Genomic DNA, 14961 nt, shown 5'->3' with positions numbered 1-14961 from the left:
CATTTCACCCATTTCATATTCATTTCATTTTAAGGTATGCCCCCTTATTTTGGTATACCGTACGTTAGACCAGGGCACACTTTCAGGTCCATTTCAGGTAGCGAGTTTATGTTGTCCTTGTCTATCATCCTTGTCCGTATCGGTCAGAGGGCTCTTCACCATAAATATATATATATATAAAATGTTTGGAGATTCTAAGTAATTTTCTAGCAAAAAAAAGCTGTTTTAAACAAGTAAACACCAAATCTCAAAACGAGGCTCTGTCCTTAAGTGGTTAACTTGGGTACAACCAACCTGTCAGATTTTACATGTGATTATTGGTAGTGGCTGTTATGGCTGCTATCAATAATCACTGTGTTCTCCCGGGGGGTGGCTTCCTGGCCGAAAGAACACAATGGCTCTGTGGGAGGGATTCCCCCAAAGAAAATTGCTGTACTTCTCTGGATCACAGGAGTGCAATTTCTGCACTGCTGTGACCCATTTTCAGCTTATACTGCTGTCACGCTGTTGTCACAGAGCTGGTCAGGGCTGGGGAAAGATTGTGACCATATGGTCGGGATCCACTCAGGAGACCGGCTCCTGGCTCAGCCTCTCAGTGAGCTGCTTAGATCCAGAGCCAACCACTCCCAACCCCTCCACAGCCCAATGCTCCAGTGAGCATGGGGGATAGGGGCAGAGCAGAGAGCCAGAGACTGACAGTCACCAGCACTCTGATCACAGAGCACTGAGAACTGAGTGATCAGCGGCCTTGTTGTGGGTCAATGCCTGAAGTCAGGGTCAATGAAGCAACTGGCATTTTCAGTAATGGCAGTCTCCCTTTTTTTTTCTCAAAACAAGTTTCTTCTAAAAAATCCTAGACCATGCAATTTTGGAACTGCTGGAGTGAATACTGTGTGATATCAAGATGGGTGATATGGTCTTTGGAGCTGAAATCAAATGTCTAGCAATTGTCAATGTCTGGTGTACAATTAGCTACTTACATCTTAAAGAACCACTAGACAAAAAACTTTGAAAAGACAAGTCTGTAGGAACAACTATTTTTATGTAAGTATGCTTCTGTGTTAGGCAAAAGTAGAAGGCAAATTACAGTTGGCAATTTTCTAGAAATGAATGAATGAATGAATGAAAACTGAAGCCCAAATGAGATAGCCTATGTGCATCACAAATCTTCATTTTCAGTTGTAACTACAACGAATCCCTGTGCCTATAACCATCAATATAAAAGTGCAAATTAAATGTGATTCTTAACTCTAAACTGGATCTTTATAACTGTATTTCCCTTTGGCCTGCCTCACATCAAAGACTGCGAGGACAGCAATTACAAAAATTACAACAGATACTGTGGGAAAATGAAGTGGTAACTAACGGATAAATCCTCCTATTAAATCTTTATTCATCCTTCTGTAAACGTCTTAAAGTGATTCAGTTCCTCAATATTCTGAAAGATCCCCGAACACTAACAATTAATGGCCACCAGTAAATTTAGCTGGATTAGATGTCAGACCGGAATAAAGCAGATGCCGGGAGCTTTGTCTTAAAATGCAAACTTTATATAAGCATTGAAATCATCCCGACTTTCGCACATACATAGACCCGTCCAGCTATAACTTACTGACCACATCCCATGAGCATTTCCACTAGAATGTAATGGAAATAGTAAAATTCAAAGGGACATTTCAATTAAACAATTCTTTTCAAATGAGTGATGCTGAGCTGGTGACCTGAGGGCCACACACAGCCAGGACAGTTTTTATCATGGGGCAAAACTACCAGCACAATGGTCCACCAACACAATTGTTAGCAACTGAACTCAATAGCTAGTGTTCTATAATAATTAAAATCTAAGCTAAAATATCCCTTTTTTTTAAAGATAAGCACGATTCTGTTATTTTCGCTCTCTGATTTTTTTCAAATTGTTTCAATTATATTACTGTATATCAAAATCATTAAAAATGGTCTGGACAGAAATCTAATAAAGTGTACACTATATTACCAAATGTATTAGGACACCTGAATTTTCAAGCACTTGAGCTTTAATGGCATCCCAATCTTAATCTTATATCAGTTTCAACCCTTCTGGGAAGGCTGTCCAAGAGGTTTAGTAATGTGTCTATGGGTCTATGGGTCAGACATCGATATGGCCAGTCAAGTTCCTCCACTCCAAACTCGCTCATCCATGTCTTTATGGACCTTACTTTGTGCACTGGTCCAAATCATTTGGTGGAAGGGGGATTATGATGTGGGGTTGTTTTCCGGGGGTTGGGCTTGGCTCCTTAGTTCCACTGAAGGGAACTCTTAAGGTGTCAGCATACCAAGACATTTTGGACAATTTCATGCTCTGAAATTTGTGGGAACAGTTTGGGGGATGGACCCTTCCTGTTCCGACATGACTGCACACTAGTGCACAAACAAAGTCCATAAAGACATGGATGAGCGAGTTTGAGGTGGAGGAAATTAACTGGCCTGCATAAAGTCCTGTCCCCAAGTCGATAGAACACCTTTGAGATGAATTAAAATGGAGACTGCGAGCCAGGCCTAAAACTCATGGACATCCTTCCCAGAAGTGTTGAAGATTTTATAGCTGCAAAGGGTGGGCCAACTTAATATTGAACCCTACGGACTAAGACTGGGATGCCATTAAAGTTCATGTGCGTGTAAAGGAAGATGTCCCAATACTTTTGGTAATATAGTGTATCTTAAAAGTAAACCTAATAGGCATTCTGCACATTTTCCTATTACTTTTTTGTTTTGTTTCCTGCTTAAATCCTTCCTGGTTATCCTACCAGTAAGGTGTATCCACAGGCACAGGCCAGGATGTCCACATCCACAATTGCAGCCTCCCTATTACTTGGCAATCGGGGGCTGGAATTGTATTTTTGGATGGCAGATTTATATTGGTTGAAATATTTTTTTATATATATTGGTTGAAATGTTTCTGAGACTTAGTCGTACGCCACAGGTACTCAAGAGCATAGCCATGTTTTTCAGACTTCTAGTGTCATCTGTTTACCAAAGTTGAAGGGGTCCGGCCTGTTTCTGTGTGTAGTGAGGGGGGCCAGTGTGTCAAGGGGGGCTAAAAGTGAAGCGTTGTAGACAGAAGTGGCTCGGTTGGGGCAGGACAGGGGTGAGATCTTGTCATAGATGTGGTCGGTAGCAGAGTATAGAAGAGAAGGGTTGAGATGGAGTAGGTTTCTACAGGTAGCTGTTAGGCGGTTGGAGAGAGAGGAGGTGGAGGAAAGGGAAAGACTGAACTTAATAAGGTAATGATCAGAGAGAGGGAATAGATAATTGGAGAGGTTGCATAGAGTGCATCAATGGGAGAAAACAAGGTCAAGGCTATTGCCTTCAGAGTGAGTAGAAGCCTGCATCCATTGCTTAAGGTCAAAGGAGGAGGTTAGACTGAAGTTTGGAAGTAGCAGGAGTGTTAGTATTAGTCGAGATGCTGAAGTCCCCGATTGTGGGGATTTCAGAAGAGACAAAGTAGGTTAGCCAGGCAGAGAAGTCATCAAGAAAGGTTGATACTTGTCCAGGGGGCTGGTAGATCCCAGCTATTCTTAGAGAAACTGAAGAGAAAAGACGGATGCAGTGTGCTTCAAATGAGGAGCGTGACAGACAGGGAGGTGGGTGAAGTACCTGAAAGGTGCTATGTGAGGCTAGAAGGATTCCGACACCCCCTCACTTGCATCCACTGGGTCTGGGGGAGTGAGTCCAGAGAAGACCATCATGGGATAGGGCAGCAGAAGATGCAGTTTCGGATTCATGATGCCTGGTTTCAGTACTGGCGAGTAGAGTAATGAGTTAGCGATAAAGAGGTGATGGAAAGAGAGTTGAGTTTGTTACAGACAGAGCTGGCATTCCAAAGGGTGCCAGAGAAACAGAGTCTGGTCTTGGAAGAAGAGAAATGGGAACTTGATTGTGTGGATTGCGGTTGCTGCCAGAGGGTAAAGGGTAATGGGTGCATTGAGTACAGTTAAATGGTGGAGGCCCAGGGTTTGGGGATATATCTCTAGAGGTTAGGAGAAGCAGAAGGGTGAGGGTGTTGGAGTGTGATTTATATGAAGGAACATGCTTCAGTGTCCTGGAGATTTTTTGTGCATGTGGATTTAGAATTAGCAGGATTTGGTGAGTGCAGTAATAAGGAGAGAACAGAAGTGAGGGGGAGATATATAAGCTGTGGGTGGAGAAGAGGGGTGAAGGAGAATTAGTTTAAGGAGAGAGGACACCGTTTTCAGAAGGAGTGGTAGAGAGTGCATGTTATAAGAAGAAAGAGCTGAAGGGGTAAAGGTCACCTGTAGTCTGTGTGGTGTTTTTCAAAGTATTTTCTTGTGTTCATTCACTTTGTGCATTCGTTGAAGTGCAGAGCCAGAAGTGATCCCACCTATAGAAATACCCCCACAGGTCCTCTTTTTTCTCTCGTCCTGGGTGAATACTAAATTCTGCATCAAATCTTCATATGGCCCCTCTCTCTGTAGCATTTTCCTGTGGGCCCTTGAGGCCCTGGACCTCACAGGAAAATGATTTGGTGATTCTGCCAGTGAGGAGGTGTGTATTGAAGTCGGCACTGCTTTTTATTTTTACAAGGGGACAAAGGACGTGGCATTTTTCAAAGTACTGAGAGCAATAATGAGTACTTCTAAAGCCGCGTACACACGGGCGGACTGTATGGCCAACTTAGTCCGTCAGACAATCCGACGGACAGTCCGTCCTACTTTCGAATGAACGGACTTGACCACACACAGATGCAAAACAGTCCGTCGAAAGTTTGCGCGATGACGTGTACAGCACGTACGACGGGACTAGAAATAGGAAGTCCAATACACAGCAATGCAACCTTTCGCCGTGTAAATCCTTTCTGAGCATGCGCCATACTTAGTCCGTCGAACTAGCCTACTCACGAGCGGATTGTCCGCTGAAACCAAAGTACGACGGACAATATTACGGAAATTCCGAAATACTTAGTCCGCCAGACTGCACGCTGAAAAAGTCCGCTGAAGCCCACACACGAGCGGACTGTCCGCTGAAATGTGTTTCGACGGACTAAGTTGGCCAGACAGTCCGCCCGTGTGTACGCGGCTTAAGGTTTGCATGTGCTAATTTGTGCTAAGTCCTAGTCCTATACAGTGGCTGGCAATTGCTATTGGCTACACTTGAAACTGCAGCACAGCCTGCAAATATACAAAGCCTTGTTTTTTGAAACACAACTTTACTGTGCGTAACCATTTCCATTACTACCTTTTACCATTTGCATCTTTACAGTGTAAATTTAAAGACGTTATCTACAAATGCAGCAGTTCCAGGCAGGAAGGCTGATAATATTTGATATTACAGGACAGAGACACGATGACAATGGAGAAAGAACAGGCTCTGTCATCCACAGGAGAGGAGGCCATCAGGGAAAACAAAGTGACAGAACGTTCAAAACAAGAGAGCTGTTTCTTTACGATCAAACCTATCAAAGGCTCCACGTGTACTGCATCTCACCGAGACAGAATGACCAAGAATTATTACATTAATAGGAGGAATGAGGGGAGATATAACATGAGGTGTCTGTTTCCAGCAGGAATATGTTCTTAAGATAAACTTCTCTATAGTGAATGTATGTGGTGTATGACACTTACCTTTCAAGGATATGTTTGGAGACACATCAGGCATATGGAAGATGAGATAATGGGCTTTGTATGTATGGAATATTTTCACTTTTTTTCTCCACCGAGAAACCTAAGAAATAAACTTTTGGACATGTCTAGGCACGTGGATAAAAAAATAAAACTCAGTGCAAAGCTGGAACACTGGGGTCTGCAAACACAAGGATAATTAGCTGTAATAGCTCAATGAGAATATGTCAAGTGCACGTGACATCCCTTCAGCCGCATCTGAGCCTCAGCAATTCTGTAGGCCTACTCTCTAGGCAACATGACTTGGTCTAAGAAGCCTTTTTCAGAGAATTTTTTTTGGAAAATAGTTTTTGAGGTAGGTTGCAAGGTCTTTCTTTAACCACTTCTGCTCCAGAAGGTTCCCCCCTTCATGACCAGGCCATTTTTTTGTGATACGGCACTGCGTTACTTTAACTGACAATTGCGTAGCCGTACAGAGCTGTACTTAAAAAAAATTATGTCCCTTTTTTCCACAAATAGAGCTTTCTTTTGGTGGTATTTGACCCCACTGTGGTTTTTATTTTATGCGCTATAAACAAAAAAAAAGACAATATTTTTTACTTCCTACTATAAAAAACAACCCCCCAAAAAAGTAAATTTTTTCATCAATTTAGGCCAATATGGATTCTGCTACATATTTTTGTTAGAAATATCGCAATAAGCGTATATTGATTGGTTTGTGCAAAAAAGTTATAGCGTCTACAAACTATGGTATATATTTATTGACTTTTTATTTTTTTACATTTTCTTTAATTGTAATGGCTGCATTCAGCAATTTTTAGCGGGACTACGACAAATGGTTTTGTAAAGAGCAACCCTGATCCCCCTCTTCTCTGTCCCATGTCAGTGTTCCTGGCTCCTCCCCCAGACAAGTGCCACCACAGCAAGCCCTGCTCTGTGTGCCCATTGACACAAAGTGCGCATCTCAGGCCCCTTCCCCCACTCCCTCAACTGGTTGTAATTGACAGCAGCAGGAAGCAATGGCTCCCACTGCTGTAGCTGAGCCAAAGAGGAGGGAGAGAGGCAAGACAGCTGCTGCTCTCATGCACATCACTGGATTGAGATGGAGTTCCAGTAAATATAAGGAGGAACTGGGGGAGCTGCATGCAGAAGTTTTGTTTACCCTAATGCAAACTTCTGCCCTTAGAACTCCTTTATCCCTCTCCATTTGCACAGGCTTCGGTCTGGCTTGCAGAATGTGCATAGCCAATTGGTACACGTATACAAAGGCTAATTAACCTACCAACATATCTTTGGAATGTGGGAGGAAATTCATTTTTGCAAAAGACGAACACAAACTACAGTACATGTAGGTATTGCTGAAGTTCAAACAAAGGACACCATTGCTGCAAGGCAAAGTGCCATTAAAGTACTAAACTAAAGTACTTTATTAAAGTACTAAACTTGTTTTTTAGTTTTGGATAGCGTGGAGAAGAATTAGAACCCCTGTCAGTTAAAAAAAAAAAAAAAACCCTGACAATCCTGACAAGATTTTTTTTTTTCGTTTCTGTTATAAAATTATGCAAATAAGTAATATTTCTACTTCACCGATGGGCATTGATGAGGCTGTACTGATGGGCACTGATGAGACTGCACTGATGAGACTTTACCGGTGGGCACTAGTGAGGCTGCACTCGTGGGCACTGGTGAGGCTGCACTGGTGGGCACTGGTGAGGCCACACTGATGGGCACTGGTGAGGACACACTGAGGCGGCGGCGGCGACGGCGACAGAAGACCGGGCCACCACCTGTAAAAGAGCTAGAAGAAGGCGCGGTGGCCCGGCAGAAGAACCGAAGAGGGGGACAAGACCCCCGAAGACGGAAGAAGAAGCCGGGCTCCTCCGCTAGCAAAAGAGCTACAAGAAGATAGCGGAGGAGTCCGGCGAGAAGACCCCCGAAGACGGAAGACCCCCAGAGCTGTGCAATAAATTATTTTATCTTGTGTGTTGTGTTTTTTTTGTACTTTATTTTACAGGTGAATGGGTAGGGGTACATTGTACCCCATACTCATTCACATAGGGTGGGGGGCCGGTATCTGGGGCCCCCTTATTAAAGGGGCTCCCAGATTCCGATAAGCCCCCCGCCCGCGGCCCCCCCTTCCCCAAGGCACCCCCATGTTGAGGGCACGCGGCCTGGTACGACTCAGGAGGGGGGGTCGCTCACTCGTCCCCTCCTTTCCTGGCCGGCCGGGTAGCGTGCTCGGACAAGGGTCTGATGTGGACCTGGGGGGACCCCACGCCGATTTTTTTCGGCGTTAGGGTTCCCCTTTAAGTCCATACCAGGCGGCGGGGCCAGCGACGTCTCCTTCGCGGGCTCCGCCTACCTGGAGACGTGCTCGAAATGAGCGGTCTTTCCTCCGCGTGTGTGGGCGAGTCCGTTCATTTCAAAAGTAGGGCGGATAGTACGGCGGACTTAGTACGCCGTATTAGTCCGCTGAAAAAGTGCCGTGTGTGGGCAAGTAGCCCGTTCAGAAAGTCCGACGGACAGTCTGGTGGGAAGTCCGCCAAACTAAGTATGTCGGACAGACAGCTACGTGTGTACGCGGCTTGATGGGCACTGATGAGGCTGCACTGATGGACACTAATAAGGCGGCACCAATGGGCACTGATAAGCTGCACTAATGGGCACTGGTGAGAAAACACTGATGAGGCTGCGCAGTTGAAGCAGCACTAATAAGTTGCACTGATGGGCACTGATGAGCACTGATGGGGCTGCACTGATAATCAGTGTAAACAATGTACTCACTGTGCCCTGTCGGACTTAATTATTGACTCTCCTTTCCTCACATAGATGCATAGCAAATAATGTCATTCAGTTGGGGTTTACATCTATTTTAAGCCTAAACCCATTTGTTGCCAGAGACAGTTTTTGCACACTTTTTTAGGCCTGGTGATTAGGTAAAACCCCCAAACATTATATATTTTTTTGAAGCAGAGACCCTGGAGAATAACATTGTGGTAGATTTTATAGATATAATATGTATGCATCTCTAATCTGTTTCAATGAAACAAGTTTAACAAACAACAAACATTGTGGTAGCATTTTTTATGATATTAGCAAACACGGTCCTCACATGGGTGTACACTTAGGTATGGCCGCATGAACGAGGCTCTACAGCAGAAAGCCAGCAGAGGGTTTAATGGGTGTAAACACAGCCCCGGCAGCTAATTTGTGTACACACCTTCAGGAAATAAAGGGGTAAATGGACACACGTTTAATCAGGGAGGAAAAACTCACTAAATGATAAACAGCAAAATCCAAAGTCCTAGGAGATCAACTAAAGTGGAAGACCAGATAATAGTACCTAAAAAAAAAAAAAGGTTACAGCAGTTATGCATGGATTCAAAACCATTAAAGCCGAATTCCAGGAATTACGCTGACTATTTTCTACAATGCCCTCGCACCGCCCTATCTGAACACCTGTCTGAGTTTAATGAAAGAATAGTTTATACCACGTCATTAAATTGTTAGCTCTGGCTGTATAATGATCTCTTCAAAGAGAAAGAGCATGTGGCAAATCATTTTGGATAAAATTAATGTGAACAGAGTAAAAAAAAAAGAAAACCGCCATCCTAATCAGACTGCTATCAGCAGCTAAAGTTATATAAGCCACTCATTTAAAGTATGCTGAAAGGCTCATTTCTTTTAGTTTAATGTAGAAGTTTGGTTAAAACCTAGCTAAGCCTAAATCTGCTCCCATGCCCATTCTAAGCCCTATACCAGTGATGGCTAACCTTGGCACCCCAGATGTTTTGGAACTACACTCCCATGATGCTCATGCACTCTGCAGTGTAATTGAACCTCATGGAAAATGTTGTTTCAAAACATCTGGGGTGCCAAGGTTCACCATTACTGTCCTATACTATCCAGCCTGCAAAGTAAAGATATGTATACTTACCTAATCTAAGGGCACCCCAGTCTGGTTGTGTGATCAGCTCCCAGTGCCAGCTTCAGGGGAGAGGTCGGACAGTGAACAACATGGGGAGAGATCATGTGACCGGAGCACACTTAGTTTAGGTAAGTATACACATCCTTAGACCGGACTTCTACTTTAAGGGTTTGTTTACACGGACAACCAGTGAGGGGTAAAATCAGGTAGTTAAGCCAGGGTCTTACCATCTGACTACCCACCTAAAAAAGGGCATCCAAGTGTTCAGGGCTATACACATACAAACATTTGGAGGAGGATACTGCTCCCGTACACAACCCATTCAAGTGAATGAGACTGTGCTGCAACTGCATGCAATGCACACGGTTTCAGCATGGCGGGTCAGCATTTTTCAAGCTTAAAATAAGCTTGAGGAGGTGATATAATTCCTCCTTAAAAGGGATCCACTGCAGAGAGGTAGCAAAGGCTTGTACAGTATGTACGAGCCCATATGCATGTAGAAGGGTTTGAATCTCTGTCATTTTTTGTGCTGTCTGAGTTCCTACCAGAGACATTCACCCTTCTATTTGTCCTGGTGATCATTGTCATCGGGACAGAAAGTCTGAAATATTTCCTCTGTTACAGTTCATATGACATTCACCCACTTTTAAGAGATCCCTCTCAATTCCTGTTGTGTTTTCCGGATAGGAAATAATGAGTAATAAAAAGAAAACCATTATTCAATATCCTATCTAACCATATAGTACTTTATGAAAACAAGTTGAGACTTTAGAAACACATTAACCTAAATTTGTGACACCTTACATTTGACCACACTGAATTCCAGGAGAAAGAATGTACTGATTGCTGCAGCTGGGATTGACAGCTGTCATTGTGCTCAATGGGTTTGCTGGCCAGAGTTATTCCCACACAGCTGTCAATTTCAGGCATAAAAATCTGTAGATTTTTGTCGCTGGGATTTGCAGCATGGCTAAGACCCCTTTCACACTGGGGCGCTTTGCAGGCGATACAGCGCTAAAAATAGCACCTGCAAAGTGCCCTGAAAGAGCCGCTCTTCACACTCCAGTGTGAAAGCCTGAGGGCTTTCACACTGGAGTGGTGCGCTGGCAGGACGGTAAAAAAAGTCCTGCTAGCAGTATCTTTGGAGCGGTAAAGGAGTGGTGTGTACACCGCTCCTTCACTGCTCCTGCCCATTGAAATAAATGGGGCAGCAGCGGCGCTTTGCGGTGGTTTTAACCCTTCCTCAGCTGCTAGCAGGGGGTAAAACCGCCCCTCTAGCGGCCGAATACCGCTGCTAAAATGATGGTAAAGCGGCGCTAAAAACATGCCATTACACTAACTTATATGTAAAAATTTATATGCCCCCACCCCCAAATAAAAGAGTTTAAGTGTTTTCGTACCGACATTTTCTTTTCATTTTTTTATAGAATGGCATAAGATTAGAACCCCCTGTCCGCTTTTACTGCTATTCAGGGATCTGTTAGAAACATTTACCTTCACTTTTTGTTCTGGGGGCAACCTTTTTCTAGACGGTAAACTAGGGTCACTCTGCAATTGGTAAACATACAAGAGCATTCGCCCAAAACTAACGTTGCTACATCTAAAGACTTATAAACTGCAATATATAACTTTTTTGAATTCTTGGAATGAGATATACCGTAAAGTGGACCCCCCTCCAACAATAAAAATACATGGTTCATGCACATTTGCATGCTCATCCCAAATCATCTGCATCACAGCATCTGTTTAATCAAATATTAATCCTGTTACTTATAACTAGTTGGGTATCAGTTCCTGGTTTCCTGGTGACATAGCCCTGGCCTCACAGCTGCCCTTCCCTGGAAAATAGTATTCATTTTTTTCTGCACAGATGACATAGACTTTATCTGTTGGCCACCCAGAGAACTAGGAAGAAAAAGCTAGCCAATGATAATGTAGATTGTTGAAATAGTGGCATGGGATTTCCGGCATGGGGTGGACAAAACAAGGTCAAAGCAAGTCCTGTCAGGCAAGTCACATTTAAGCCCCATACACACTATCAGTTTTTCTGCTGAGTTTTTCCTTCAGATTTACCAAAACCATATAATATGAGGTCAAACCTTAGGAGCTTTAATTTGTATGCAATTAGGCAGGCCCTTGCACTACATGGTTTTGGTAAACCTGAAGGAAAAACTCATCAGAAAAACTGATAGTGTGTATGGGGCTTAAGAGTATTTATGTGTACAATTATTTTGTTGATGTTTTGATTTGTTTTTGGTGTTTCCAGTAAAGGGTACTGTTAATGGTACAGCATACGCATACAAAGATGTTAGCTTCCAACGATAGTGTGTGGAAATAGTTTGGGGAAGGCCGTTTTCGGTTGAAGCATGACTGTGCACCTGTGAACACAGCCAGCTCCATAAAGAGTTAGTTTGGTCTGCACAGAGCCATGACCTTAACCTTACTGAACACTAGGAATATTTAAGGAACTTTGGGGAACGGCGATTGTGAGCCAGGCATTGTCACAACTACTGAGCTCCAATCAGCAACAACCAGGCTCATTGCTGAATAGGGATCAGTAGGTGACTGTGCATGGGCGTGTTGAACTGCTGAAAAAAGACTGTTGCTCTCATCCAGAGGTTTGGTCTTTACTTTCCACATGCTATGGAAAAATTAAATATTGGTGCCGGTGCCCAAAAAATGAAATAGAAAATATAAGACATTTCAAAACCTATAATTTCCTGAACCCCTTGTTATTTTATCTTCCCTCAAGCTACAATTCAAAATTAATTCAAACGACATTAGCACTGAAGTTCTTAAAAGAAAGTTTAAAACGAATACTTTAAAATAAATAAGTACTGCATTTAGACTACGGTCCAAGAGGATGTGACAGTATTACTGTGTTCTTTGTCTACAGGAAAACAATGTTAAATCGTACAATAAAGCAGAAATAAATGGCGGCCTTACTTCATCTCCAGGATCTCCTCGAGCTGTTTTCGGCGGTCTATCATCAAGTTGTTCAGGTGTGCTTCCTTGTCAGCAAGTGATTGTTGAGTTGCAGAGAGACGGGCTTTGGTGGATTCCAGCTCCTGTCTTGTCTTTTCAAGAGCATTCATGAGATCATCCATCTAAAGAAAGAGAAAGAAATTAAATTTTTTTTTCTTGGCAATTAATAAAAAGATTTTTAATTAAAGAAGTACATCTGGGTATACTTATAAAAGCTGAAGCAGCAAATGGCCAAAATAAGCAACCTTTAAGCCAGGTTCACATTATTATTTTTTTTCTATTATTATTATACAGGATTTATATAGCGCCAACAGTTTGTGCAGCGCTTAACAAAATGAAGGCAGACATTGCAGTTACATTACAATTTGGTACAAGAGGAATCGATGTTCGCTTTTATCCCCTTTTAGTGCATTTTTTTTAAATGTGTGTTTTTATGCATTTATTCACGTATGCAGGTTGAAGGGCTCAGGAATTTCAGTTCTGGGTGGAAACCTCTGTGAGGGTAACCTTTCATTTCACTGGAACTTTTGCTTTCTTTTTAAATAAAAGTAGGCCAGCCAGCCCTAAATAGTATTTCTCGGCTGGAATGAACTCAGTGTAAAAGCACTACATGAGTATAACCCCATTTCTCCATTTAGTAAAAACATCTGTTATGTTATGGTACCCAACCCAGATAGCAAGAAATTGTGCTGCAAGTATGAAAATGACTTGCTCAGCTATTGCTAGACTTCCTAGGCTTCACAAGTTTGTCACACAATTGCAGCAAGTCAGGGATGTGCAGTCAGGGGAGGCAGGAGAGGCAGGGCCATGAACATTAAAAAAAAAAAAAAAAAAACTTTTTATGTCACACAGTATTTGTGCAGAAATTTTTTAACCACCTCAATACAGGGCACTTACACCCCCTTCCTGACCAGACCAATTTTCAGCTTTTAGCGCTCTCACAGTTTGAATGACAATTACTCAGTCATGCAACACTGTACCCATATGAAACTTGCGTCCTTTTTTCCACACAAATAGAGCTTTCTTTTAGTGGTATTTAATCACTAGTGGGTTTTTTATTTTTTTGCTATAAATAAAATAAAACATAAATTTTGTGAAAAAAATGCCTTTTTCTTTGTTTCTGTCATCAATTTTTGCTAATTAGTAATTTTTCTTCATACATTTTGCACAAAATTTATACTGCTACATATCTTTGGTAAAAATAACCCACATTAGTGTATATTATTTGGTCTTTGTGAAAGTTATAGAGTCTACAAACTATGGTGCCAATCACTGAAAATTGATCACAGGCCTTCAGTACATCAGGTGTATCTCATTTCTTGAGACACTTAGGCCCCTTTCACACATGCGGACAGTATGTCCCTATTTCATCCACCCGTTTGCGGATGGAATACGGACATACATTCATCCCTATGGGATAGCGGGTGTCTGCGGATGAACATCCGCAGACACCCGCTATGGTCCGCCTCCGCTATGGTCCGATTCTGCAGACGGAGGAAAATCCTATTTTTCTATCCGTCTGCAGAGCGGATCGGATGAACACGGACAGACGGTCCGTGCTCATCCGATCCCCATAGAGGAGAGCAGAGAGCTGACAGGGCGGTCCCTGCACTGTGTGCGGAGACCGCCCTGTCCGCCGCCGGCTCAGCGGGGACAACGGAGCGATCCCCGCTGAGCGAGCGGATCATCACGGGGCAGATCATTACTGATCCGCCCCGTGTGAAAGGGGCCTAACAAGTTAGGAAAGTACAAATACCCCCCAAATGACCCCTTTTTTACAAAGTAGACATTCCAAGGTATTAAGTAAGTAGCATGGTGAGTTTTTTTAAGTTGTAATTTTTTCCCACAATTCTTTGCAAAATTAAGATTTTTTTTTATTTTTTTTTATTTTTTTTTACAAAATTGTCATATTATCAGGTTATTTCTCACACACGTCATATGACGGCCTTCCGCCACAAGACGGCCGGTGGTCGGGAAGCAGTTAAACACGTTTTTTTTGTGAAAAGAAACTGTTTCATGAATAAAAAAAAAGATGATGTTACACAATCGCAAATCACATTGTAACATTTTGAAATTGCACACACTTGTGGACTTCAGGGCTTCTAAATCTCCATAGGTGACATTTTAAAAATGTTTACTGGTTACATGTTTAGAGTTACAGAGGAGGTCTAGTGCTACAATAATTGCTCTCGCTCTAACAATTGCAGCATATGTAACTTGTGTGTATCTGGCTCTGATATTAGCCAGTGCCTCACCAGCCACTGACCTCACCGCATGTCCCTACAGCAAGTCCGCATTGCATGACTCCAGATCAACTTTCTTTGCAAACATTCTGCAAGTCTGCTGCAATTTCTGGTTCAGTTATGTTGTGCAATAGTCCTCCCAACACAGGGGTCACTGTGGCTGAATTTTCATGCTGTAGACTTGGAGAGT

The 14961-nt window shown here is 42.8% G+C and overlaps 1 protein-coding gene and 1 long non-coding RNA gene across 6 annotated transcripts in view; one reads left to right on the top strand and one right to left on the bottom strand.

Annotated features, from left to right (window-relative positions):
- The window catches only part of LOC143927736 (uncharacterized), a 75999-nt gene extending 63437 nt beyond the window's left edge, over positions 1–12562 (top strand). Inside the window, exon 4 of the long non-coding RNA XR_013262312.1 lies at positions 12440–12562. This is a non-coding gene — a long non-coding RNA (uncharacterized LOC143927736). The remainder of the gene's footprint in view (positions 1–12439) is intronic.
- ERC2 (ELKS/RAB6-interacting/CAST family member 2) overlaps positions 1–14961 on the bottom strand; it is a 1374577-nt gene that overhangs the window by 651703 nt on the left and 707913 nt on the right. For all 5 annotated transcript variants that reach the window (XM_077452044.1, XM_077452047.1, XM_077452045.1 and 2 more), the window contains one exon: positions 12490–12650. In XM_077452044.1, the coding sequence (XP_077308170.1) occupies positions 12490–12650 (161 nt within the window). The remainder of the gene's footprint in view (positions 1–12489; positions 12651–14961) is intronic.

The sequence above is a fragment of the Lithobates pipiens genome, unplaced genomic scaffold, assembly GCF_037356315.1.
Source record: "Lithobates pipiens isolate NorthernLeopardFrog02 unplaced genomic scaffold, aLitPip1_a1.2 Scaffold_23, whole genome shotgun sequence".
NCBI lineage: Eukaryota > Metazoa > Chordata > Amphibia > Anura > Ranidae > Lithobates > Lithobates pipiens.
Note: the sequence above shows the minus strand (reverse complement) of the source record. Positions and strands in the feature narration are given on the sequence as shown.